This window comes from Typopeltis vanoorti, chromosome 21 (genome assembly GCF_054136105.1).
Source record: "Typopeltis vanoorti isolate ZY-2024b chromosome 21, IOZ_Tvanoo_1.0, whole genome shotgun sequence".
Lineage (NCBI taxonomy): Eukaryota > Metazoa > Arthropoda > Arachnida > Uropygi > Thelyphonidae > Typopeltis > Typopeltis vanoorti.
Window position 1 is genome coordinate 38,787,190 of NC_143569.1, and position 25,478 is coordinate 38,812,667.

Consider the following 25,478-nt stretch of genomic DNA (forward strand, 5'->3'; position numbering starts at 1 on the left):
ATTTTTTTTATCATATTGAGGAATGAGTGGCAGAGTCGATAACTTAAACAAATATTCCCATTACTCTTAGGTGAAAGGAATATAGATTTCGGAAGGCAGGAATATATCCAAAATAAAATACGAAAAAAATAAGCAACGAGTAAGATCATATATATAGATAACGTATACAACATAATAGCCAAAAATTTACAATGGAATATAGGAGAATGAAGGTTACCAGTAAGACTCTACTAAGGCCTTTACTCTAATTTGTATATTAGATATATGATATAGAGAATGATTTAAGGGGGGGGGGGATATTCAGTTGTTTGCTGAAATGCAGAAGTGGGGAGGGCATTAGCTGATAAAGATGATGTAGATGAATGATATGTGGGAGAACTTCATCACCTAATGTCAATTAAGTGACGAGCTTATCTGGAAGCCTTAAATGGCTTACAAAAGTTGTGTGCTTAGTCTCTAGAGCAGGGTTACTGGATTTGACTTTAAAAAAGTAAATAAAAAAGTAAATATATACTCTTCTTATTGTTATTATTAAGAGAGACTTCCAGAATGTGAGGGACTCATCACGGGTGGCTACATACCACATGCACCAGCTATCATACTTATTATTATTATTATTATTGTTCCGGGCAACTCCAAGGAGTCGACAGACTCATTGAGAGAGGCCCTAACATCATGTCAAGAGCAACTATTCGACATTCACACAGTATCTATCATACCTTGCCTTGAACTCATTCACGGTCGTAGCACCCACAACAGACTCTGGAAGCTTATTCCATTCATTCACTACTCTCCAAGTAAAAAACCTAGCTCTAACACCTTTGTCAACCACGCTCTTGCCCAGCTTCCATTCATGGCCCCTAGTTCTCCCACCACCAGTCATATTTTCGAAAATATCTTCTGGATCAATCTTATAGAAACCCTTCAGTAATTTGAATGTCTCAATCATATCATCCCCTCCTTTGCCTATCAACCAATTTCTGCAACCCACAGATCTTCAACCTATTCTCATAAGGTTCATTCCACAGACCTGCTATCATCTTGGTCACTCGTCTCTGGATCCTCTCCACTTCCTCCCCATTACGAAGAAACCCTGGTGCCCATAACTGGGCACAGTAGTCCAGATGGGGTCTTATCAAGGCTCAATACAGAGGAACAACAACTGGCTTGTCTCTGCATGTTAAAGTATTTTTCAGAAGCCAAGTGATTTGGTGAGTTGTTTTAGTCTCTTTTGCAATGTGCCCCCTAAACTTCAATTCCCTATCCACCAACACTCTCAAATCCCTGGCCTCATCAATCTCCTGGAGTACCTTTCCACCAATGCGATATACTGCTGCTATTCTTTTCACCCCAAAGTGCATAACCTTACACTTTGGCACATTAAATTGACATCCATTTTTCCTAGCCCAGTCCTCCAAACTATCCAAATCATCCTGTAAAATTTTGACATCCTGTGCACTCATAATTGCTCTACCCAACTTTGCATCATCAGCAAATAAGTGAACACTTCCTCTCAAATCCTTTCCTATATCATTGATGAACAAATTGAAAAGCAGTTGTCCAAGAACAGAGCCCTGTGGCACTCCACTAGTCACAAGCTGTCTTTTAGACTCCATTCCTGAATAAACCATTCTCTGGTATCTCTCCTTCAACCACCCTCCTATCCATCTCACCAACCCTATATCTATCCCCATCTGCTCCAGTTTACTGATTAGGGTTCTATGTGGTATCCTATCAAAAGTCTTGGCAAGGTCCAGTAGTATTACTGTAAACCCATTACCCCTATCCAGTTCAGCCGTCACTGTGTTATAAAACGTGAGCAAGTTACTGAGGCATGATCTCTACCCTTCACAAAACCATGTTGTCCCCCACACAATATCCCATTTTCATCTATCCAATCCTGTATTCTTTTCTTGACTAATTTTTCTAAGACCTTGACAATGATTCCTGATATGCTAATCGGTCGGTAATTTACAACAGCAGTCTTGGAACCACCTTTATACGGTGGGGCTACTTTCCCCTCTTTCCACCCCCTCAGGACTAACCCAGACCCGAGACTCAAATTAAACAAAATGGTCAAGGGTACTGACAATTCTTTAGCTGCTTCTCGTACAACACTAGCTGGTATACCATCCAATCCCACAGATGTATTGACATTGAGGTTATGCAATAGACTACTCACCTCCACTTCATTCACCACAATTCCTGTATAATCTACTGGAATCTACTGGATGATATATTCTTGCAAAAGTGCTCACTCAGTAACTCAACTATATCAACTGATTCAGTTACCTCCCTACCATTGGCATTCTTTAAAATCATTCTGCCATGTACATTTTTCCTTTTACTTGCTATATATCTAAAAAACTGTTAAGGATTCTCTTTAGCCTGCATGGCCAATGTTCTTTCGTAATCCTTTTTTGCTTTTCTTACCACACTCATTACCCTTCTGGCCTGCGCTTTATACCGTTCGTGTGCCTGCTGGTCACCTTTCTCCTTAAATTCCCTCCATTGTTGTTTCTTTTTTTGCAGCTCAAGCTTAATGGTGTTATTCATCCATTTAACCCCTAGTTGATTTATTATTCAGACTCTAGGTAGACAGTCAGCCATTGCTTCATGCAAACACTTCTTAACTACCTCCCATGCACTATCGACTTCTAGTCCGTGCAGTTGTACATGCCATGGCACTGAACCAATCAAACTCCTAAGCTTGTCATACTTTCCAGCCCGATAGTTCCACATGTACCCTGTCTTAATTGAAAATTCTACACCTTTAGCCACCTCCCAAGTCAAGACCCTATGATCACTCTCACCGATTGGTGGCAATGTGGTCATAATTGTTACAGCCAAATCCTCAGATGTAATTACTAGGTCAAGCACTCTCTGACCCCTAGTATTTTCCATTACATGCTGTCGCAGATAGTTATCCCTTAATAACCACATAAAATCCAATTCCTTCCTCCCGTGTGTCCTCTCCTCACTCCAGTCAATGCGACTATAGTTGAAATCTCCCATAATAATCACCCTCCTTCCACTCATTTCTTCTATTTGCTTGTGCATACTGTCACCACCATCTTTTCCATCACCTGGTCTATAGCAGCACCCAATTGTATATTTAGTTCTGCTAGCCACAATCTCACACCAAATGGCCTCAAATGTGCTCTTTTCTCTATCCTGCAATTCAACTTCTATTCTCCTTGGCTGCAGCTCATCAGTTATCATCAACAATACTCCTCCCCCCATTTTATTCTCCCTGTCATTCCTGAACACACTATACCCATCACATTCAATCCCATTAGCTATATCATCTACAGTCAGATATGTTTCACTAATACCAATAACCTGTGGTCTGGAAGTGCCAACCATGGCCAAAAACTCTTCCTTCTTGTTCCTAATACTCCTAGCATTAGTGTACATGAATTTAAGACCCCCGTTAACCCCAACCCTACCTTGATGCCTTATATTAACTATCCCACTCTGATTTGTTGTCCTTATTTGCTCCGGCATATTATATTCATTCTTACATTCAACTGCCTCCCTAAGGACTGTATATCTACTCTCCCCCCCCTTAATAAATCTAGTTTCCCTGAATTTGTACATCCACCACATTCAGCAACACTTTCTCAAGTCTTCTTACACCGTAACCATTCAAATGCAAGCCATCCATCTTATATAGATCCTTTTGCCCATCAAACTCACTCCACACGTCCACAAATTCCACACCACTCGTCATACAAAACCCACGCATAAAGTCATTCGCAATTATGGCCCTCCTTTTAAACATTTCACTGTCATACCGTGGCAAAAGACTAATCATTCTAACTCTCTCACTCTTTTCTTTTGCTACCTCAAACAATTCATTCAGGTCTTCTATCATTTCCATTTTGTCTCCTTTCAAATCATTCGTACCTGCCACAACAATCATTTCTTTCACCCTTTCCTTTTGCTCTCTAATAGACTCAGTTACATCCTTTATGGTCGCACCAGGTTGGTATGATTTTGTCAAATCCTCTACTATCACACCTCGTACTAACGAGTCTCCATACAGCACTCTATCCTTCATTTTGTTCATGTTCACACTCATACGTCTATTTTTCCTGTCATACTTTTTATTATTGGCTGGTTCATTCAGTCGACTTTTGCTCATACGCTCTAGCTGCTGTTTTGCCCTTTGTATTGCCCCATTCAACAATGCGATCTCACTCATTGCATCTATCTCATCTCTTTTATTCTCAGTAAAACCATTAATACTATCATTCATACTTTCTACATTCACACTCTCACAATTTTCTGGTACAACCTCGCCGTTTCTTGTCATATCCCTATTTTCTTCATTCTGAAGTTTGACAAAAATATCACACTCACGATCCGAAATACTCTTCAATTTCTCATTCTCCCTACATTTTCTACACACATTCACTCCTTTATTATCATCTAACCACACTCTGACCGCACTCTGCAAAGCGTATATTTTGCAGATAGTACACTGAATTATCTCCTTTACATTACCGTTCTTGAAAGAAGATGGTGAACCTTCATTACTGGCTGCCATTTTCCTTCGTACTGAAGCCATACTTACTAGTAACGTATTTTATCAAATTATAAATTATAAACACCAAAAACACACAAACAGACACACTAAGATATGCAAGGCAAACAAAACTACGCAATATTAAAATAAATTTATCAACGATAACTGAAAATAACGCTTATCTTATCTGGATCTTTCACGAACACTACACACTACGAATCCCTCTAGCGGCGACAGCCCCAATAAAATATGTTATAAAGACACACAAAATACTTTAAAAACACGAAAATTGTTCTAATATACTATAAAACCAATTTTCTAAGGAAAAACACACAAAAAATCACCAATTTTACACGAGCGCTAAATTACACCGACCACCCACCATATAACTTCGAACCCCTATTCTTGAATTCATTCACCCGTACTTTTACATAACATCCAATTGCAATCCATTCCAATCATGCACTATTCTATGAGAGAAAAACCTAGTCCTCACCCCCTTCTGAGCAGCATTCATTCTCAGCTTCCAAGGATGTCCTCTTCTCCTTTATCCACTCTTCATAAAATGAAAAATTGCATCGACTTAAATCCTGTATGATCCTTTCAGAAGTTTCTAAGTCTCAATCATATTATCCCCTTTCTTCTGTTTTCAGTGTCTGACATCTACATTCTCAATCTGTCTTCCACAACCCTGATATCATTTTAACTCTCTCCTTTGCACTCTCTCCAATATATCAGAATCACAACGGAAACCAGGAGACCAGACATGTGCACAATAGTCCAAGTGAGGTCTTATCAAGGCATTGGAAAGAGGCAAAATGACATCCTTATCTTTACATGTCAAAGTTTATTTCAGCACTGCAATATATGTAATTAATAATAAAATTGAAATAGAAATCTTTAGCCACCCATGGTATGAACGTACTATACGTTTACAATAACTTTTCGTGGGTGGGAGCTACATTTAAAAAAAAAAAAAAAAAAGTAAAAAAACAAACAGGTATTCTGCAGAATGATTTAAACTTCTTTCAGTATCTGGCAAAAGACATATCTAGAGAATTCGGAAAGACCAATAGATCATGCTGGTCAACTGTGAAAGTATCATTCTTCTGACAGAATATGAATAACAGAACCATCCAGACATTGCTTCTGCTCTCTTAAAGTCTTTGCAGTAAGGCAGGAAAGGTCATTGGTATGAAGAAATGAATAACCTTAACTTTAGCAGATCAAGTCAAGAGAGTTGGTCACTGCTCTGCTGACTGGAAATATTTTAGTGGAAAAAGCTAAACTCCAAATTCCCAGACATCAAAAAAAGATATTCACTGTCTTTACAAAAACGTTTTATCATCACATCTTACATCTACAACAAATTCCAATCCATTATGCTAGATAAAACTGATGCAACCCTCCAACTAACCAAATAGCTACTCCCAAAACAGAAGTTGATGGCATTGATCCTGATTTCCTCACTTATCTTAGCCTAAAGGCAAAAACCTGGCTATCTAATTTACTATCCTCAATAATAAAGAATGTTTCAGATCTTGTAATACATGAGGAATATTCCATCAAGTTGTGGTTGCACAAATACCCCATCAAGAAGGGGTATTTGTGCAACCACAGTGCAAGTGATAATGACATGCTTAGAAAGAACAAATCTGTACCATGGCATAAAACATTGCAGGGTAAGGATGTTAGTAGTGCATGGGATATAGTTAAGAGTAACCTAGAGGAAGCAGTATTAAATTGTATATCTATGGTAAGGAGGGTTAATTGAGTAGGAGTTAGATGGATGAGTAATATCATTAAGCATGAGCTGCAGAAGGTAGAAAATGCTGTGGAGGATATATAAAGAGAAAGGTGACCAGCAAGGCAAGGAAAGCAAAATCAGATTATGAGAAGAATCTAGCTGAGCAGGCCAAAGGAAATCCCAAAGAGTTCTTTCGTTATGTGGCAAGTAAGAGAAAGAATGACTATGGAAGGTTAACCTTAATGAGTGATGATAGTCATGAGGAGACAGAATCAGATAAAACAGTTGAGTTACTGAGTGACTACTTTGCACGGATATATCATCCTAGTGAGGTTACTGCTTTAACCTGTGTGACAGAAACTAATGTGAGAACAAAGGTGGATGAATTGAAGGTTCTTAGGATATTGCAGAATCTCAATGTAAATACAACTGTGGGATTAGATGGGATATCAGCTAGGGTTTTGCGAGAATGTGCAAAGGAACTGGCAATGCCTTTAACAAAGCTGTTTAATTAAAACCTCAGATATGGTAGAGTTCCAAGGGAGTGGAAAGAGGGTAAAATAATTTCTTTGCATAAGGGAGGTCCTAAGACTACAGGCATGGTGATAAAAGTACTAGAAAAATTGGTAAAAAAGAGAATTCAAGAATGGGTAGATAAAAAATCTGATACTGTATAAGGGTCAACATCACAAAGTGATGTTGACCCTTATACAGTATCATATTTTTTATCAACTGAATTGGATAAAAGAAATGGCTTTATAATAATTTTGCGAAGGCATTTGACAGAATACCACATGGAACACTGTTTTGCAAAACAGAACAAATGGGGATGGATATGACACTTGTTAAGTGGATACGAGGGTGGCTGCTGGTGGACAGATATCAAATTGAGGTGAAATGAAAACAGGTGACTAGTGGTGTGGTGCAAGGTTCAGTGCCTGGGACCATTGCTATTTAATTTGTACATAAATGATATAGGAAATAGCCTGAAAGGGAATATTCATTTGTTTGCTGATGATGCAAAATTAGATAGAGTAATAGTTAATCAAGGTGATGTGGAGAGCTTGCAGGATGATTTAAGTAGGCTGTCAGTATGGGCAAAAGTTAATGGGTGTCATTAACTCTTAGCATCAATCAAAAGCCTTGCCAAAACCAATAAATCAACTGACCACCCTGTAAGCATTGCTGCGAACTTACAAAGTTTTCGAAAGGATTTCTCAAGGATACCTCCAAAAATAGAAGCTTTCCCTTTTCCACAAGCACTGCATTAATTTACTATAGGCCCTTCTGCCTTTCATCTGTGTGTGTGTGTGTAAAATAAAATACACATAATGAATAGACTGGGTTTAGACCTGGCAGAAGCTGCTGCAACCAGGTTCTGCCCCTCACAATCGACATAGAAACTGTAGATTAAAATGGTTTAAAAACAGGTGCTTCCTTTATCAACCTAACATCAGCCAAAATGGTAAAGTGCTAAAAAACTATAACTTCTAGAACAAATGCTCTCCAACAGAAAAATAAAGGTTCACATGAATTCACAGAAACACAGAACATTCATCCTACAGGATGGACTGGTACAAGGATCTGTCCTTGCCCTAGCTCTATTCAATCTGTATACAAGTGTTCTTTAAGAAATACTTATGCCAAGAAGTGTTTTAATTTACACAAAAACACAAGGAAATAAGCAAATGATAATTATTTAAAGTCATACATTTCAGCCAGAATATTACGGGCCATCATCAGTAGCAACAATAGTTAATTACAAGGTAGAATGCGAACAATGAATTGATTTCAAACAGTAAGAGCAACATGAAAGAAAACAGCATGAAGGAAACGTATTATTAATTATTCATTAACTGTATTAAAAAAAAAAAATTCGTGATGAGTGATTAGAATAAGACTCTCCCATATCTTAGATAGTGAGGGGAATTTGTTTCGACTTAAGTTTGGACCATTAAGGCCTCAGCACTTTTTCAAACAAATGTTCAAAATTTATAGTGAGACAGATGAAATTAAGCATGTTTCAGATCATAGGATCTGAGAAATCTGGCACAGCATGGACTAGATATGGACCAAGCCAGATTTCTCAGATTTCCTGTTACTAATGTAAAATTGGTGTTCTTATATTATCTTTTCCAATGAGTGTCCAGTTTGTCCAAAGTAAGAACAATGATGGTCACAAGGAACTTGGCAGACATCGGGAAGGGCCAGAGGAGAGCATTTATTCTTTGGAAGATGGAAACACTGATGATAATTTGTGGACAGGTAGAAAAGTAGCCACTAAATTGTATTTATTTAGAATTCTGGAAATTGGTTCTGAGATGCCAGAAATGTATGGGATTGGAACTTGACATACTTTTTCCTTGTTATTTGAGCTAGGATTAAAGGAATTAAAAAACTATTGTGATGTCCTTTCTGTGAAGCCACTGGTTTCACATGTGATGCTTAAGAGTTCTTGTTGTAATTGTTGAGGTGTAGAACATATAGTGTGAGCACTTTGTACTAAAGTTTTGATAATTCCAGTCTTCTGTAAGGGACAATGAGCAGATTGCTGTGGAAGCAGTGGCATAGCTAGAGCTATTGCTGCCCTGGACGGTCCGTGAGTTTGCCACCCCTCTCAATACACACCAAAAATACTACAAAAAGTCAAAACTACGTATAGGGAAATAAATTACAACACTGTTTATTTTTGAAGAAAACTTTAATTTCAACATTCTAAAATGTTATTTTTCTTGCTTTTCTGTAAGCAAAATCGTCAATGACATTGGCGAAGTCTATTTCATAGTAATGTAGGTAATTTTTAATCAAATTTTATTTAGAAAACTCCTCTCATGTGAAGAAAATTTGCAATAGTATTACAATATTTGGAATTGAGTTTCTCGAGACTGTATTTTAGAATTAACTGCAAAAGTTCAAAAAGGTTCAGAGTGTTGCTAGGGGCAGACCGTCCCCCACAGCTACGCCACTGTGTGGGAGGTAGAGAAAATATAGGATCAGTGGGTGATAGGGAGAAGGAATTGAAATTCAGGATGTACTCAAGAGTTAAAGACCACAAAGGATTGCTGTAATCATAAATATGACAAGTAGATAAACAATAAGTTACTGTTACACAAAGGAGATTACTGCAGTTCAACTATAGCAATCTACCATACCCTGGGTTCTCAAGTTTCCTCATCATATCACTAGTCTGTGTGTGAGATAAAATTCTGTAAAAGGCCTATCTAGATATAAGCATTTAACTAAAGCAACTTGACAGCAAGAAAGGAAGTGATGTAGCAGGGGGGGGGGTATTTATAGAATGAAAGAAGAAAGGATGGGAAGAACAAGCAGCCATCTCTAGAAGATACTGGTAACAAATCTGTCAATCAACTTTTTAAAACTGGAGGGTGATTGGTGAAATTTGAATTTATTGTGCAAGATGAGAGATGTTTTAGACATGTCTATCATCATACACATTAAACTCAAAAATCTGAGGCAGTTCAGATGTATACCCTTACAGTGAGTCTCATGATTGCAGAGAGATCTAGATGCTAATGATAATTTAGCATTACCTTGTTTTAATATAATAAGCAAGATAATATAATAATCATGCTTATTATGTTAAAATTATCACTGCCATCAATTTAGCATGGAAATTGCAAGTAATCTAATGAAATAAATATTATGGTGTCATAAATCTTTTAAACTTCTGGATATTTCATCAGCGAAATTAAAGAGATCATCATTTATTCTAATTTTTTCACTGATATCTTCTTCTGTCAGTGTGAAAAATCCAAAGATATTGTGGTTTTCAAGTGGATTGATGGAATTATGGCTAAAGAAAATTAAGGCTATGATACCAGTCATTTAAAGTTAAAAAAAAAAAAAAGTAAGTAAAATAAGAATAATAAAAAAAAATACTGAATAAATAAACAAGAAAAAATTTTCAAAATTATTTTTTTTTTAAATTTTCACTTGCAAACAGTAATACTTTCTCATCATTTTGGAAGCAAGATATTTTAAAACCAACAAAAAATATTAAAATATATGAAATATTACTGAGCAAAATCCAGTTAGAATTCATTAAAAAGAAGCATCGCATCTCATCGTATAAGATTTCAATAATAATTCAGGCATAAGTAATCAAAAGGTAAACATTTATTATAAAATATATTTTGTTTCATTTACAACTGCATCAGAATTGTATAGAATACACTTACATGATTAAAATACAACTGTTATTAATTATATATACTATCAAATATTTGAGTAAAAAGTGCATCGTGAAAATAAGCTATAAAACTGGAAGCACATAAGTTTCAAGTGTATATATTCATGCAAGAGTATTATTCAGAAAGAAGTATCACTATGCAGTAGCAATCACTTTACAACAACAATATTTACACACTGAAAAAAGAATTTAGATAATAGCTAATTCAGTCTGTTAATTATTAATTATTTTTTTGCATATTCAATTCCAAATTTTCTTACCAATCCTAACCAACAACTGATACTTGTATAGAACAATAATTTTAGTGAAATATCTGGATTACATATTTAATTATGAAACAGGACACACACACACTTGGTAATCAGAATGCTTAAAGAACTACATATTATACACTAAATGCAATGACTAGACTCAAAAGATATCACTGTTGTTGTTCTTTTTTTTTTTTTTTTTTTTGAGCTGTTATTTTTAATGAAATATTTTAACTGAAATTTTTTTTACAAATATACAAGCAATGATTAAAATAACATTTTAGAAAGTTAACAAATTAAACTTCTTTCACAAATATATGCTCATGGATTTTTTACACAAAAATGTTAAAAAAATATAAAAGAGAAATGAGATTCATCAGTAGTGCATAACAAAATATGGTGGAAAGTGGAAAAGTCACATTCGGTTTCATGCACTGTGTAAAATCTGTTAATGGTTAAAAGTGAGGGTGGAAAGCCACTTGCTAGTTAATCATGACATCATAACCAAGCAGTTAGTGGAGTGAGTATAGATTAGATCAGGCCATTTTCTTTCAGTGCTGTCTCAAGCATCTCATCCTTATGCAAAGAAGAGAAAAGTGAACAAACCACAGTGAACAAAAGTAATATCACGATGTCTGAATCTGGTAAAATAAATAATGCATACTAACTACTAGCACAGACTGACTGGATGACCAGATCTTGATACAAAAAATGAAGATATAATATAAAACTGATTTGATCATTTATTAACTGATAATTTATTCATTTTATTGATATAAAAAACATTATGAATCTGCAATTTTTCTTAACATTTTAGATCTTAACTCTTGCAGTTTGCAGTAGTCATTACATCATTCTGAACAACTAGTCACTCTGCACTAGCACCAAATTAAGATGTCAATATCAACAACTTTTTAAAATGTAAGGGGGGGGGGAGTGCAAGCTATGCTTGAAATAATTTTAATTTACTAAATATGGTGTGACTAATACATGCATCTTTTATCAACTATACCCACATTATCATTTTAAAGCATGGCTGTTTGTATTATGATGCGATCTGTTTAAATAAACCTATCCACATGGATGAACGTGGATAGGTTGTTGAGTGGATAGCATATTGACTTTCAAGAGGCTTGGGTTTGAATCCTACTACGGGAATGGATGTTGAAATAGTACAATATTTTAAATAATGGCTTCACATGTAAAAGAAAACTAGAATCTATTAAATACTCTTTTATATTATATTTGGTCATTCAAACATATAATTAAATTGAAATATATATTGATCTTTTATTGACCATGATTTATACATATCTAATATCAACAAGTCAACAGAGAAAGACCAAGATATAGGTGGATTGATACGGTACAAAGTGCCTTAGACGATAGAAATATAAGATCTGATAATGTTGGAGTCTTGACAAGTAACAGACTGATTTGGAGGAAAATTATAGATAGGAAGTTAGTAATGATGTAATTTTTTTCATGTAGTACTATCATATCCTGTATACCCCTTGAGGTTACATGGCAGGAATTTGATGATGATGATAATATCAACAAGTTTCACTGATGGGGCTATCCGGCTTCTTCAGGGCTTATAACGGTGAGAGAAAAAACTTAAAATGGCTAGTACAGAGAAAATGGAGTAACGCTATCATATAAATTAAACATTAAAACAGCTAATTTATACAATAGTGTTACTCCGTTTTCTCTGTACTAGCCACTTTGAGTTTTTTCTCTTACCGTTATAAGCCCTGAAGAAGCAGGACAGCCCATTGGCGAAACTTGTTGGTATTAATTATATGAAGAGCCAAAGGCTTCAATTCGGCGACATAACTTATTTAAGTTAAAGGGATATTACATTCCCATATCGTTTCTTAGCCGAATAAGAAACTCAAAGAGTTTCATGCCGAATATAGAAACTATATAAAGTTCGGCGAATCCAATCGTAAGCAAATACCTGGATACTGCAGCAAATGACCCTTTAGGTAGTGCAAGCTGAGGCGACTCATATCAAAGGTGGAGCAAGCTCCGATCACTATTCTTGATATTTACCCATAATGTGAACTTAGCTCCTAGGAGATGTATTATTGTTCTACATTATGAGAGAAGGTCACTACCCAGACCGGTTTCAACCTTTATTGAGGTCTCATCAGTGAGTAGGTAGACCTAGTTAATAATACCATGTTTGTAGTGAACAGAAGAACAGAACTTACATCCCTTCTATGAGAATTGCCAAGAGGTGTCCTAATAAATTACTAATTATATGAAGAGCCAAAGGCTTCAATTCGGCGACATAACTTATTTAAGTTAAATGGATATTACATCCCATATCGTTTCTTAGCCGAATAAGAAACTCAAAGAGTTTCATGCCGAATATAGAAACTATATAAAGTTCGGTGATTCCAAGGGTAAGCAAATACCCGAATACTGCAGCAACTGACCCCTTTAGGTATTGCAAGCTGAGGCAACTCATATCAAAGGTGGAGCAAGTTCCGATCACTATTCTTGATATTAAGTTCTGTTCGTTACAAACTTGGTATTATTAACTAGGTCTACCTACTCACCGATGAGACCTCAATAAACGCTGAAACCGGTCTGGGTAGTGACCTTCTCTCATAATGTAGAACAATAATACATCTCCTAGGAGCTAAGTTCACATTATGGGTAAATATCAAGAATAGTGATCGGAGCTTGCTCCACCTTTGATATGAGTCGCCTCAGCTTGCAATACCTAAATGGTCAGTTGCTGCAGTATCCAGGTATTTGCTTACACTTGGAATCACCGAACTTTATATAGTTTCTATATTTGGCATGAAACTCTTTGAGTTTCTTATTCGGCTAAGAAACGATATGGGATGTAATATCTCTTTAATTTAAACTTGTTGGTATTAGATGTTTATAAATCATGGTCAATAAAAGATCAATGCATATTTCAATTTAATTATATATTTGAATGACCAAATATAATCTAAGTGGTTAAATGTTTAACTCTCATATATTTTTAATATATCATGAGCATCATACAGGGAGAAAGCAGAAGAATATGGACACAAGAATAAATCATACAGCATATGCATACTTCTGTGTGTCTCAGTCACAGCTGTACAAGCATGAGGAAACCATATTAGAATTCCAGAGAAGTAGGAGTTTTCATTCTACTTATACAGCTGCTATTGAGACACATGGAAATATGTATATGTTGTATGACTCATTCTTGTGTTCAGTAATTTAGATGTTGTAGCCAATTCTTCTGCTTTTTCCCTGAATGATGCTCATGATATACTGAGAGAAATATATAGGGGGTATTTTTTATTTTTATTATACATCTGTATTCACAAGAATATAGTAATTTTATTACTGCAAATATTTCAAGTAGAAACTAATTGGTCATTATCAGTGCATCAGCATAATGAGAAGGTGAAGCTACAACAAAGAATGTTAATCCTATTTACAGAGCTGAGCCACGTGCCAGATGCTACCTAGTGGGTGGTTATAATAAAATAATATTAATAATTAATTATTATATTAATTATTTAAAATATTATACTATGTCTACCACCCATGTCTCTATTAAACGTCTGGTAACGGATGCCGAGTTTTTCCACATGCTTATAAATTAAATTAAAGATGCCAAGAAATTATATTCTTCTTTAATCCTTCATTCATGAATAAGTGAAGAAATTTTGGGGAGGATGAATTATCTTCACAACTTGGCTACTTATACATCAAGGCTTGTGAAGTCACGTTAATTGCCTTAGCATCTCATAATGCACAGCATTATACATCCCAGTGGTGTAGCTAGAGCTTTTGCCGCCCAGGGTGGTCCCTGAGTTTTCCGCTCCCTCTCAATACACACCAAAAATACTACAAAAAGTCAAAACGTAGGGAAATAAATTAAAACACTATGTTTATTTTGGAAGTAAAACTTTAATTTCAACATTCTAAAAATGTTATTTTTCTTGCTTTTCTGTTAGCAAAATCGTCGATGACATTGGTGAAGTCTATTTCATAGTAATACATGTAATTCTTAATAAATTTTATTTAGAAAAACTGCTCTCACAACTAGAAACACTTACAGCAATTGTGAGGAAAATTCGCAGTAGTAATACAACATTTGGAAATGAGTTCTCGAGACTGTATTTTAGAATTAACTCGAAAAAAGTTCAAAAGGTTCAAAGTGCCGCCCAAGGCGGACCGTCCCCTCTGCCTCCCCCTAGCTATGCCTTGCCTCTGATACATCCCCTATAGGATGAGAGCTTTGCATTATGGGAAAGGCAACTATCCAGAATGATCTCGATCTTTATTCAGGTACTGTTAAAATGAGTGGTACCTCTCCAAAAACTCTGAGATCTACAGCATCACTCTTAATCTCAATGAGAGACTCAAAAGTACTATGCCTAAACACATCATTCCTGACCTGAATTACTCCAGGGCAGGAAATTCAGCAGTGGCTTCACCCAATAACAGGCAAAACACCTACTACCAAGACAGAACTGCTCTACTTCCCAGGGACCTTATAAGTAAAAGGTCATCTCTAAAAACTAGGCAATTCTTCAGATCATCCTAACCTTAATAAGTAATGCAAAGGATCTTTATACTCATTACTCCATTAAACTCAGCAGTGGTAAGCAAAACCCCACCATCAAGTCAAGCTTCAACCTCCAAAAGCCACTTCAGGTGCAAACTTTGTTTGCTTACACTTGGAAAAAGGATTAAACTAAATATATATTGTATGTTAAATAAAATGTGTTTCATTCCACTCTGAAAAACCGAATGAACTTATTTGCCAACCCAATAATTTATAGTCTAACCAAGCGGGGAAAAAACTTCCAACATCTTTCTCCAATCCAGAGTAATTTAATAATAAGGTATGACACCTTTTGGCAAGTGGCATATGGAAATATGACTTCTGCATTGCTTCAACTTTGGTATCATCTCTGGGTCTGGCTCCCAATGAAGAGACCTCAATAAAGGTCGAAACCGGTCTGGGTAGTGACCCTTTCCATAATGCATAGCATTATACATGTCTGCAAGGAGATGTGCTTTGCATTATGGATATTAAGGAAAGTGATCAGAACTCTGTCCACCTTTGCCCCACAAGTTGCCCCAGTCCTGAAGATACTTCAGGCACAAACTTTGTTTGCTTACACTTGGATAAAGGATTCAACTAAATATATAATTTACAGTCTAACCAAGTGGGAAAAAACTTCCAACAAAAATATTAATGTACTACAGGTTTGTTTGCTCATATTCATTATCTACAGTCATTACTTGCCTTTCCAGCAACAGCCGCTCCAGATGACTACCATCAAAACCATTCAAATACAGTCTCACTCTTATGCAGTTATTTATCACTCAAACTTATCGCAACATTCACAACTACACTCCTTTCTCTTCACACATTTCTGCTAACACACCATTCATGATATATGCTTTCCACCTCAACTCATCAGTCATGAATGAGCAACACACTGACTACCATTCCTTCCACACTATTATATTTTATTCTCCTCAACAATCTTCTAATATTCATTCTTATATTCTCTTTGTTTGCAACCAAGTCATTCATTCCTATTGTTGTGTCCTGAATAAGCATTAAAAAGGTTTATATTAAAATATTCAGGTCACGACATTAATTCTACTCAGGCAGAGAACATGGAACGTTGGCAATAGAAAAAATAAATTGTTTGTGAACACAAGTCAAGATAAAGTTTAAGGAATTGTATAAAATTGTATAAAGTGTTTAAATATAATCTGTATTAAGTGTGGGCCTGATAATAGAAATCCATGTAAGCTGGCAAAATCCGTTTGGAAAACCAGCCTCTTGCACTGAAATAGTAAAGTCTGCGAGTCAGGGTTCAAAGGTCACTTTTACCGTCCTGCATTATGAAAGTATTGGAAAGGGAAACCTAAGCATCTTCCAGGAATAGGAGGCAGACACACGTGCGAAAAATAACAGAGGGAGCTAATGAGATTGACGCGGACATAGGTGACCGAGTTGGTGCATGTCGCAAATATCGAGATTTAACGAGAGGAGAAAATGAAACAAAAAGGCCTTGCATGAAGATTCGAGATCTTTTTTTTCCCTGGATTCCTGATCTCTCGGAGTGGTCCTGCTCGTCGTAGGAGGGAAGTCCCTGGCCAGTCGCGGAAGGCACTTAGTTCGTCCGTCGTAGCATTCGTATTGGGCCAAGCTATGTCCGTGTTCTAGGATAGCTGTGATGTTGTCGTACGACAGAGGGACTAAATTGAGCCATCCATTCAAGGCGACGTTACCGTGCCACCTCCCATGTTTCCCTCGGAGATTCTACTCGCACAGATCTATGGAAGATATCCTCCAAAGCTATTACATTTGAAGGCCTTGATGATTAGACAAGGCGGGAACAAGTTTTAAGAGTTCAAGGACAGAAATGGTAATGTAGATTTTTGAAATACTAATTCCAGACGTAAGAAGAGAGTGAATTTCCTGTGTGAACGTTTAAATTGGACTGAACTTAAAGAACTGTAAGAGTAGCCTACAACTAGATACGTGTCTGAGACAGTGTTAAGAATTGTTTGCCCAAGAGGCTGAATAGATACAAGATCGTGTTAAACTAAAAGTGTAATTGTGCTGATGTGTTCACTGATAGCCACGTGTATCCGAATGACTTAATGATAATCTATGAATTGTATTTTATGATTGTATTTAAGGTTACTAAGATTTAATATGTGTGATAAGTACAAGTTAATTAGAGCTTTTGATCTGAGTTGAGTGCAACCATATTATCCTGTTTTGAAATGTATTATAGTGTATCACCTTAAAGCTAATTAAATTGTTTCATTCATGTACTTGCCTGATCTGCCTATATTATATGAATTCAAAACTACTGCTCATAAAAATAACAATGAACCAAGCGGGATAAACCCATGAATACTAATGCAATAAGTAAGTCGCGACTGTAAGAAAGAAAAGGACAAGCGAGGGGGAGATAAATTTATGCTTGATCAAATAATCATCAACTCTCTAAAGGAGTCACCCTGAACAAGAATCCTTTCTACCTAGGTATCAGCTGGCGCAGCATAAATATAAATGTGTTAATACTTATAGGGTGAACTTCTTCAGATTGTTTGTTTAGGACATAGAGAGACCAATAGGACTGCAAAGCACTGAAGGAGAGAATTTTGATTGTAGAGTTTAAATTATAAGGGATAAATGTGTATAAGTAAGGTACAGTGTTAGACAAGTTTTGAATTTAAGAAAGATAGGATGTTGGATTAGTTAAGAAAGGGTAGATAAAGGGTAAATAACTAATTCAGTAAAGAAAAAGCAAACAAGATAAGAAAAAGTCTCAATATAAATGGTGTAGCTGGTAGGATAAAGGAAAGATATAAAACAATAGAAGTTAATCTAAACGATTAGAGTACAAACGTATTATAACAAATAAGTAGAGAGATAAATATTATAAGAAATGTCGCAACACTACTGCCACTAGCAACTCTTTTCCTCACTTACTCTTCATACTCAATGCCTCAATCAGTCTACACATTCTAGAAAACAAACCTCATACTTCCCCCTGTTCATCACGCATCTAATAATCGAATATCCATACACCACCACCACTCACAAGTCATTTGTTATCTCTTTCTTATGGCCATCATTCATTCCAGTCTTCTTTGCTCTTCCATACATATCTACCATTCTCTTCAGTTCGTTGCTTCATTTCCAACTTAGTTTTCAAATCTTGCATCACTTTTTCATTATTATGGGATTAACTGCAGAAGAAGGACTGCACTGAATGTGATTTTTTTAAAAAAGTATTTAGAGATCAATAACTAGTTCTTTTTAGAACATTTATGAGTGTTTGTTTCATTGTCAGGGTTGTTTCCTTGTGTGGTTTTAAAGCTTTTATTTTTGCTTTACTGTATGCTGTATTGTGTTTCATGCTTGGTGCCAGTGCATACAACAACGTGTGTGTGTGGGGGGATTTCAACATGTGCGATTTGTTTGCTGCAGAATGACAGACTTATGGAAGGAGAAACAAAATTGGTGGGTGAATCTAGTGTGCTTTGAGAGAAAATGCCAAAAGTGGAGGAGAGTGAAAATAACAGCAGTGAGTTGAAAGGCATGAAAATGTGATGGTGAGGTCGATGTTGCATGAATATAATGGTGAAAATGAAGAGAATGACAAAATGGTAATGGAAAAGATAGTGCATTTACTTGGAGTTCTCCACAGAACAAAACACTAGATTGAATGGTTGGAGAAATGTCTAGCGAATGGTATGACACAAGTGAAAAAAAGGGGGAAATGCAAGGGAATTGAAAACAGAGTACGAAAGAGTAAAAGTGTAAGAATAAGGATCAAATTTTGTATGATGATGATGATTCACTGATAAGAGGAGTACTTGAAAAAAGTGTGACAAAATCATTTTCCCCTGGACCCAAAATTAAAGATGTTAGTGATGCCATAAGATGCAGAGCATGAAGGTGTTTATCTTGGCTGGTACAAATGATTTAGCAGGTGACAACTGTGATATGTGGGAAGATATGAAAGAGTTGCTAGTATATGTGAAAAAGAAGAGTGAGAAAACAACAGTTGTGAGTCTGTAGCCACATGATAGAAGTGAGCTGAGATGGAGCTATGATCGAGAATGAGTCAATGCACAGATTGTGCAGAAGGAATGTGTAGAGTTTATGGATGTGTGGAGTGAATTTGATGGAAGGAAGATTTATACAAGGTGAAAAGATTGCATGTGAATGAATTTGGGATCAAGAGTCTTGAGAAAATATTGTTCAGTGAGAGTTTGAAAGGGAAACATTAGGGAAACTAGAATGTTTGGGGGGGGGTGCAGGAAACCTAGAGGTTGGTAGGTGGGATAGTGATCAAATGATACTGAAGTAACTCTCAAGCTCTTAACTTTAGTGGGCTAAGCAACAAGGTGTAATGGAGGTTGTGGGATGAAGGAGGTATTGCAATTTATGTATACATATGCCAGTAGTATTTGAAATAAGGGGCATGGAGTTTTTGGCAAAAGTTAGCTCAACTTGGCCAAAAGTTATAAGCATTAGTGAAACTTGGTTCACTGAGGATGACATAATCATAGGAATAGAATGCAAAGGATATAATATCTTCAGGGAGGACAGAAGGAAGAGGATAGGGAGGGGGGAGGTTTGCTAGAGAGCAGAAGAATTGAAGCCAAAAAGAGTAGAAGTATATCAGGAAAGGGATGCAGAAGGCACTTCATTTGAGGCCATCTGATGTGAGATAAGAGGTCAACATATATACAGTCTGTGCAGTTAGCCTAGTAGCTTTGCGCTTCGCAACCATACGCCTGGGGAAGGAGTGTCCTAGGTTTGATTCCCATCGACGACACGAAGAGCTTAAGGATCTTCCTCAGCCATAGCCAAGTTAGCCAGTCTTGGGTGTGGGCGGCAGGGTTTTTTCCGCCAGTTTATCTGGGATTTTTCATCACGCAAGCAGGCAAACCGGTCTCGTGAACACACACAGAATACAGCCAGGAATACTGACCCAACTATAGGCCTGATTCGTAGCCTGTGCCGGTTCTAGAGCCTGAATAAAATTTGGGGAGACTAGATGGTACCATACCCGCCCCCTGAAAAAAGGGGACTCACGGCTACTGTACCATCAATGGTAAGGAAGGAACATATATACAATTATACAATAAATATATACAAATACATACAATTGGTCATTGCAATAATTCAGAGATGAATGTAATTGGCATGCACTGGCAAATTAGTACAAGTGCAAGATGAGTAATTATTATGGGGGATTTCAACCACAGAGAAGGAATGGTCATGGAGAGGGAAGGAAATGAAATTTATACAGTTGCTAAGAAATAAATACTGTAGACAGTACGAAATGGAGGGGACATGAGGTTCAAGAGTGCTGGATCTGGTCATAACCTCATGGAACTTAACAGTAACCAATCTAGCTATGCTGGCTCCACTTGAGAGAGAGTGACCATTAGTCTTGACCTGGGAGATTGTCACACATGCAGAATTTTCTGTTAGGAAGGGATATATGTGGAATTACAAAGCAGATGATTATGACAAGCTGAGGAGGTGTTGAAGTGAAAAAGAAGAGTAAAGGAGTTAAAGACTGTGAGCTTGTTGCCAAGGTATGAAATGAGTGAGTGAACTCAGAGATGGAAATTTTGATTGCAAATGATTTAATGTGTAGACAGTGCAGGAGAAGTTATGTGCAGTATGCTGATGAATGGGATGTTTTAGATAATAGAAATGACGAGTACTTAGAGAATAGATCTAGTGTTTAGATGCTCAGAGGCAGCATGAAGGGATGGCACCAAGACCAGTTTTGACAGACAAGAAAATAATTGTGGTAGTGAAGTACGAAATTTGGCTAATGAATCAATTCAGGCTGCTTATTTGAACAAGTCATGTTTTAAGAATTACTTTTATATGCATCAGGAATGAAGGCAATGAATTTTTAGCATCAGTAAACAGTGAGAAGAGGATATTCTTACAATAACGGTATATCACACTGCCTAGAAAAATACTGTCACAACTCAAAAAATCATCTTTCTGAGTGGTCCTGGAATCCTTAAGTGATAATTCTTCACAAAAGTCACCAAAGGCATTTTCATTGAACATAAATTTCATTATACCCAAATATCATAATTGTAATTGCAATAGCTTCCTTACAATTCAACAAAATTATACTATCTCTCCTGAAAATAGGATATTTTTGAGTTGCAATATGATGGTTACAATATGTTCAGGTAAGATAAGCACCTGTGAAAGAGTGAACTGCTAGTGGTTGCAAATGAATTAAACTCAACCAAGGTTTTGCAGAGATAGGTAAATCTTATGGATACAAAGACTAGCATCATGGATGATTTCAACTATCAGGATACAGAGTGGGAGGAGGAGAAAGTATGTTAGACAAAGGAAAGAAGAATTTATAGTTACAGGCTGTTAACTGCAAGTATTCTTTGCAAAGTTTACTCTTGTTTCAAGAGATGAAAAATCCTTTCACCTCCATAGGAGACTAAGTTACTAAGAAATAACCTCCTTAAGCAGCAAGTGATAGAAAGAGCTTATGGTGTAGGTATGTTGGATCTCATAATAGCATCTGAGAATCCATATATAAATAAGAAGTGACTATTTTGATCCAAATAGAGATTAATCATGCAGTTTTGAGTTGGGAGGAGGCAAATCATATAAGAGCTCTGAATAAAAAAAAGAAAAAAAAAGCATATGTGAAATTATGGTTGGTGATTACAATACACTAAGAAGGAGAATAAAACAGTGTCTTGGTGAATAAGACAAGCAAAAAAAAAAAAAAAAAACTGCATGAAAAGGAAATGTGGATACAATACAGGAAGAAGAGCAATGATCAGAAACAGTATGAAAACTCGGCCAGGGGAGTTTGACATCTATGATGACAAAGCAAAATCTGACAATGATGGAGACAGATTTCCTTTTGTTGTTTAGCTATTTTTTTTTTTTTTTTTTTTTTTTTGCAAAAGGAAAAATGACAATGGAAGAATAACCTTAGTGAATATGAGAATATGAAAGGTACAAAAGTGTCAAAATGCTTTAGAAATAAATCAGTTATTATGAACACAGTAGTGGGATGGCATGGTAAAGTGTGCTGAAGGAATGTAAAAAGGATTTAGAAATGCTTCCGACTTAGTTATTCCACTTATGTCTCCACATGAGCCCAGTTACCAAGAGTAGAAGAGGGGCAAGATAATTTCATTTGGTTTCCACATCCAGAGATGACATAACATTTTGTTCCTCTATATCATGGCTTTCTTACAAGTAGATCTCATCTTCTTCATCATCATCTTCTTTATACCCTCTTTTACCTTGCAGTGTCGAGGGTTCATTGATCATCGGACCTCAATCCGTTTACAGGATAAGGTGGTCAGCCCTATGCCCCGGTATATCCTATGGCCTGTAGTGTTAAGTTCTCAAGGTCAGTTTGCCTGCTTTGCGGGATGAAAAACCCCAGAATAAACTGAGGAAAAAACCCTGCTGTCCACGCCCAAGACTGGCTAACTTGGCTATGGCTGAGGAAGATCCTTCAGCTCCTCACGTCACTGACGGGAATCGAACCTAGGACACTCCTTCCCCAGGCATATGGTTACGATGTGCATAGCCACTAGGCTAACCGCGCGGACTCACAAGTAGATCTTATTTTAGCAATTTGTTCATATTGTATATCAGAGTAAGTAACAGCAAAGATAGATAAGAGAAATAGATATACCATAAAACTCTGGAGTTTGAGCTTCAGAGACTTATTGGAAGCTGAAATGATCCCTCTCTCTCACAGACCCACTTCAATCCCACTCTCATAGACGTTCAGTTTCTGTCTTGTGCCTCTTCTACAGATACTTTCATGGACAGTGCTCTGCTGAATTGGCCACTATTATTCCTCCACTCTCTGCCAAAATCATTAAAACAAGAGCCACTACTAACCAAAACCGCTTTACAGTCCATCTTAAAATTCACCGAACCAAATCTTTTATTCCAAAATATAGATGAAAAATGTATAGAATTAATGCTCAGCATATTTACCACATGGAAGATACTGGCTGAACAAAATCACAATTTATTTAAGACTTCAACTAATTTCATGTGCATAAACTATTGTAAACCTCAGCAGAGTGAAATTAATTTGATGGTACATTTAAAATAGATCAACAATGTTGCAAATGCAAGATTCATGATGTATCATGGTGTCTAGCATCTGTGCAGTTAGCCTAGTGGCTTTACGCTTTGCAACCATATGCCTGGGGAAGGAGTGGCTTGGGTTCGATTCCTGTCGCTGATGTGAGGAGCTTAAGGATCTTCCTCAGCCATAGCCAAGTTAGCCGGTCTTGGGCATGGAGAGCAGGGCTTTTTCCCCCAGTTTATCTGGGGTTTTTCATCCCACAAGCAGGCAAACCGTCCCCGTGAACAAACACAGATCTACAGCCATAAATACTTAAACCCCACGAGGGGGCTCAATTCGCCCCAATAAGGACAGGGGAGAAAAGGGAGGGAACTCCATACGAATAAATAAAGTAAATGGTATCTAGCACAGTAATGCCTAATGTCTGAGATCTATGAATGTTCAAAATTCTGCTATGTTTTTGATGAAATAAGATCAGATCAGATGTAAAACAATTCCATGTTTGTTGTTGAACTGATTCGAGTTTCTTAATATCTCCAGTGATTCCTTGAATGTCCTGATGAAATTATAATCAACATCTTAATCCAACAGTGGAGTAAAGTGCCCTCTCACTATGAGTCCTTGGACTCCTTAGAGGTGTCATGTAATAATAAATAATATATACAGTATATATACTGAACATTAATCCTAATGTCTTGGATTTTGCCAAGGAGTGATGAAAAAAAGTAATGCTCCTGTTTATCAAAAAATATAATTTCAAAATTGTTTTACATGAATTAATCCTCCATCTTTTGTGAGTATTCTATCATTTTTCAACAAAGTATCATTTTCTACGCACTGAGTGAAACACTGTATATCAACCCAATACACTCATACATCACACTTCACATACTTCTGTCATCATTGAGTGAGATACTATATTCCAACTCCTTTTATCTTTTATTCCAACATCAAAGGTCTTCACAAACAGCTTGTTTCAGGTCGTCATCATCATCTACAAAATGGTATCCTCAGAATGCATCCCTCAAAGGATGAAACAGGTAGTCAGAAGCAACCAGATCCACACTAAGGACAGGGAAGATCACTCCATCCAAATGTTGAAATTGCATCCCTTGTAAACACAAATTAGTATGAGGTCAGACAATGCTGTACAGAAGGGTGATATCATTCATATTTCTGGTGGGCTGAAATCAACGGAATGCATTTTTTCAATTTCTGCAATGTCTTCATGTACCATTCTGATTTCATCATAAAGATCACAAGGAAAATCTCATATCTGTTTTAGAATATGGCTGACATAATTTTGCCCATAAGCTGTCTTTTGAATAACATCTTTTGCAGTGAATTGAAATGATGCCATTCCACTGAATATCTTTATGTTTCAGGTTGTAATAGAGGAAGAGAGTAGGTGAAGTACAGTCCTGAGATATTCCTGCATTAGTAGGAACAACACGTAGTGAGTGATGAAGTTTGGCAACCCAAATGCAAAGGGAAGAAGACAGATAAGGATGCTAGTTTGATGAACAGACATCTGTGCCTAATCTGTCAAGAGCAACTGCAGTTTCTCTGAACCTCAAGTCTGAAAGTGGGAGATGAAGGCTAAAAGATCAGGTATGGATCATGAGCGATGTAATCCATGTTGGTGTACTTACAGGTCATGAAGAAGTTGGCTGTTAATGGCCTTCTCTATGGCTTTTGAGAAAAGAGAGCAAATGGAAGGTGATTTGTTGGAATGAGATTTTTTTTTTTTTTTTATAATGTTAGAGTGACAGTACCAGTTTCTCAAGGTAGGGTAAACACCTGACAAGTTATTGTGTTTTAGTAAAATAGAAAATGGAGAAGCAAAATATAGAACAATGTTGTGTGATTAAATTTAGTATTACACTGAACCATAGTGCTACCGAAACATCAGATAAAATTAAATGGGCAAAAGTGTTTAAATGGCACAAGATGTTTATGGAAGGGAGAGAAAGCATAGATGACGAGCAACATACAGGGTGGCCTGCCACAACAGAATGAACAACAACATCAAGTGAGTATGGTGCTGCATCTGCAAAGATCGACATTTAATGCTCCAAATAATCTCAGAAGAATT

General features: G+C 36.6%; 1 protein-coding gene across 2 annotated transcripts in view; it reads right to left on the reverse strand.

The window, feature by feature from the left end:
• The window catches only part of LOC150094754 (AP-1 complex subunit sigma-2-like), a 130,118-nt gene that overhangs the window by 22,371 nt on the left and 82,269 nt on the right, over positions 1-25,478 (reverse strand). The window contains exon 5 of one of the 2 annotated variants that reach the window (XM_090410981.1): positions 10,394-11,315. The exons of the other annotated variant lie outside the window; for it this stretch is intronic. Within the exon in view, the coding sequence (XP_090267107.1) occupies positions 11,271-11,315 (45 nt within the window). The 3' untranslated portion in view covers positions 10,394-11,270. Of the gene's footprint in view, positions 1-10,393; positions 11,316-25,478 lie in introns of those variants that run through there. 2 annotated transcript variants of the gene reach the window in all.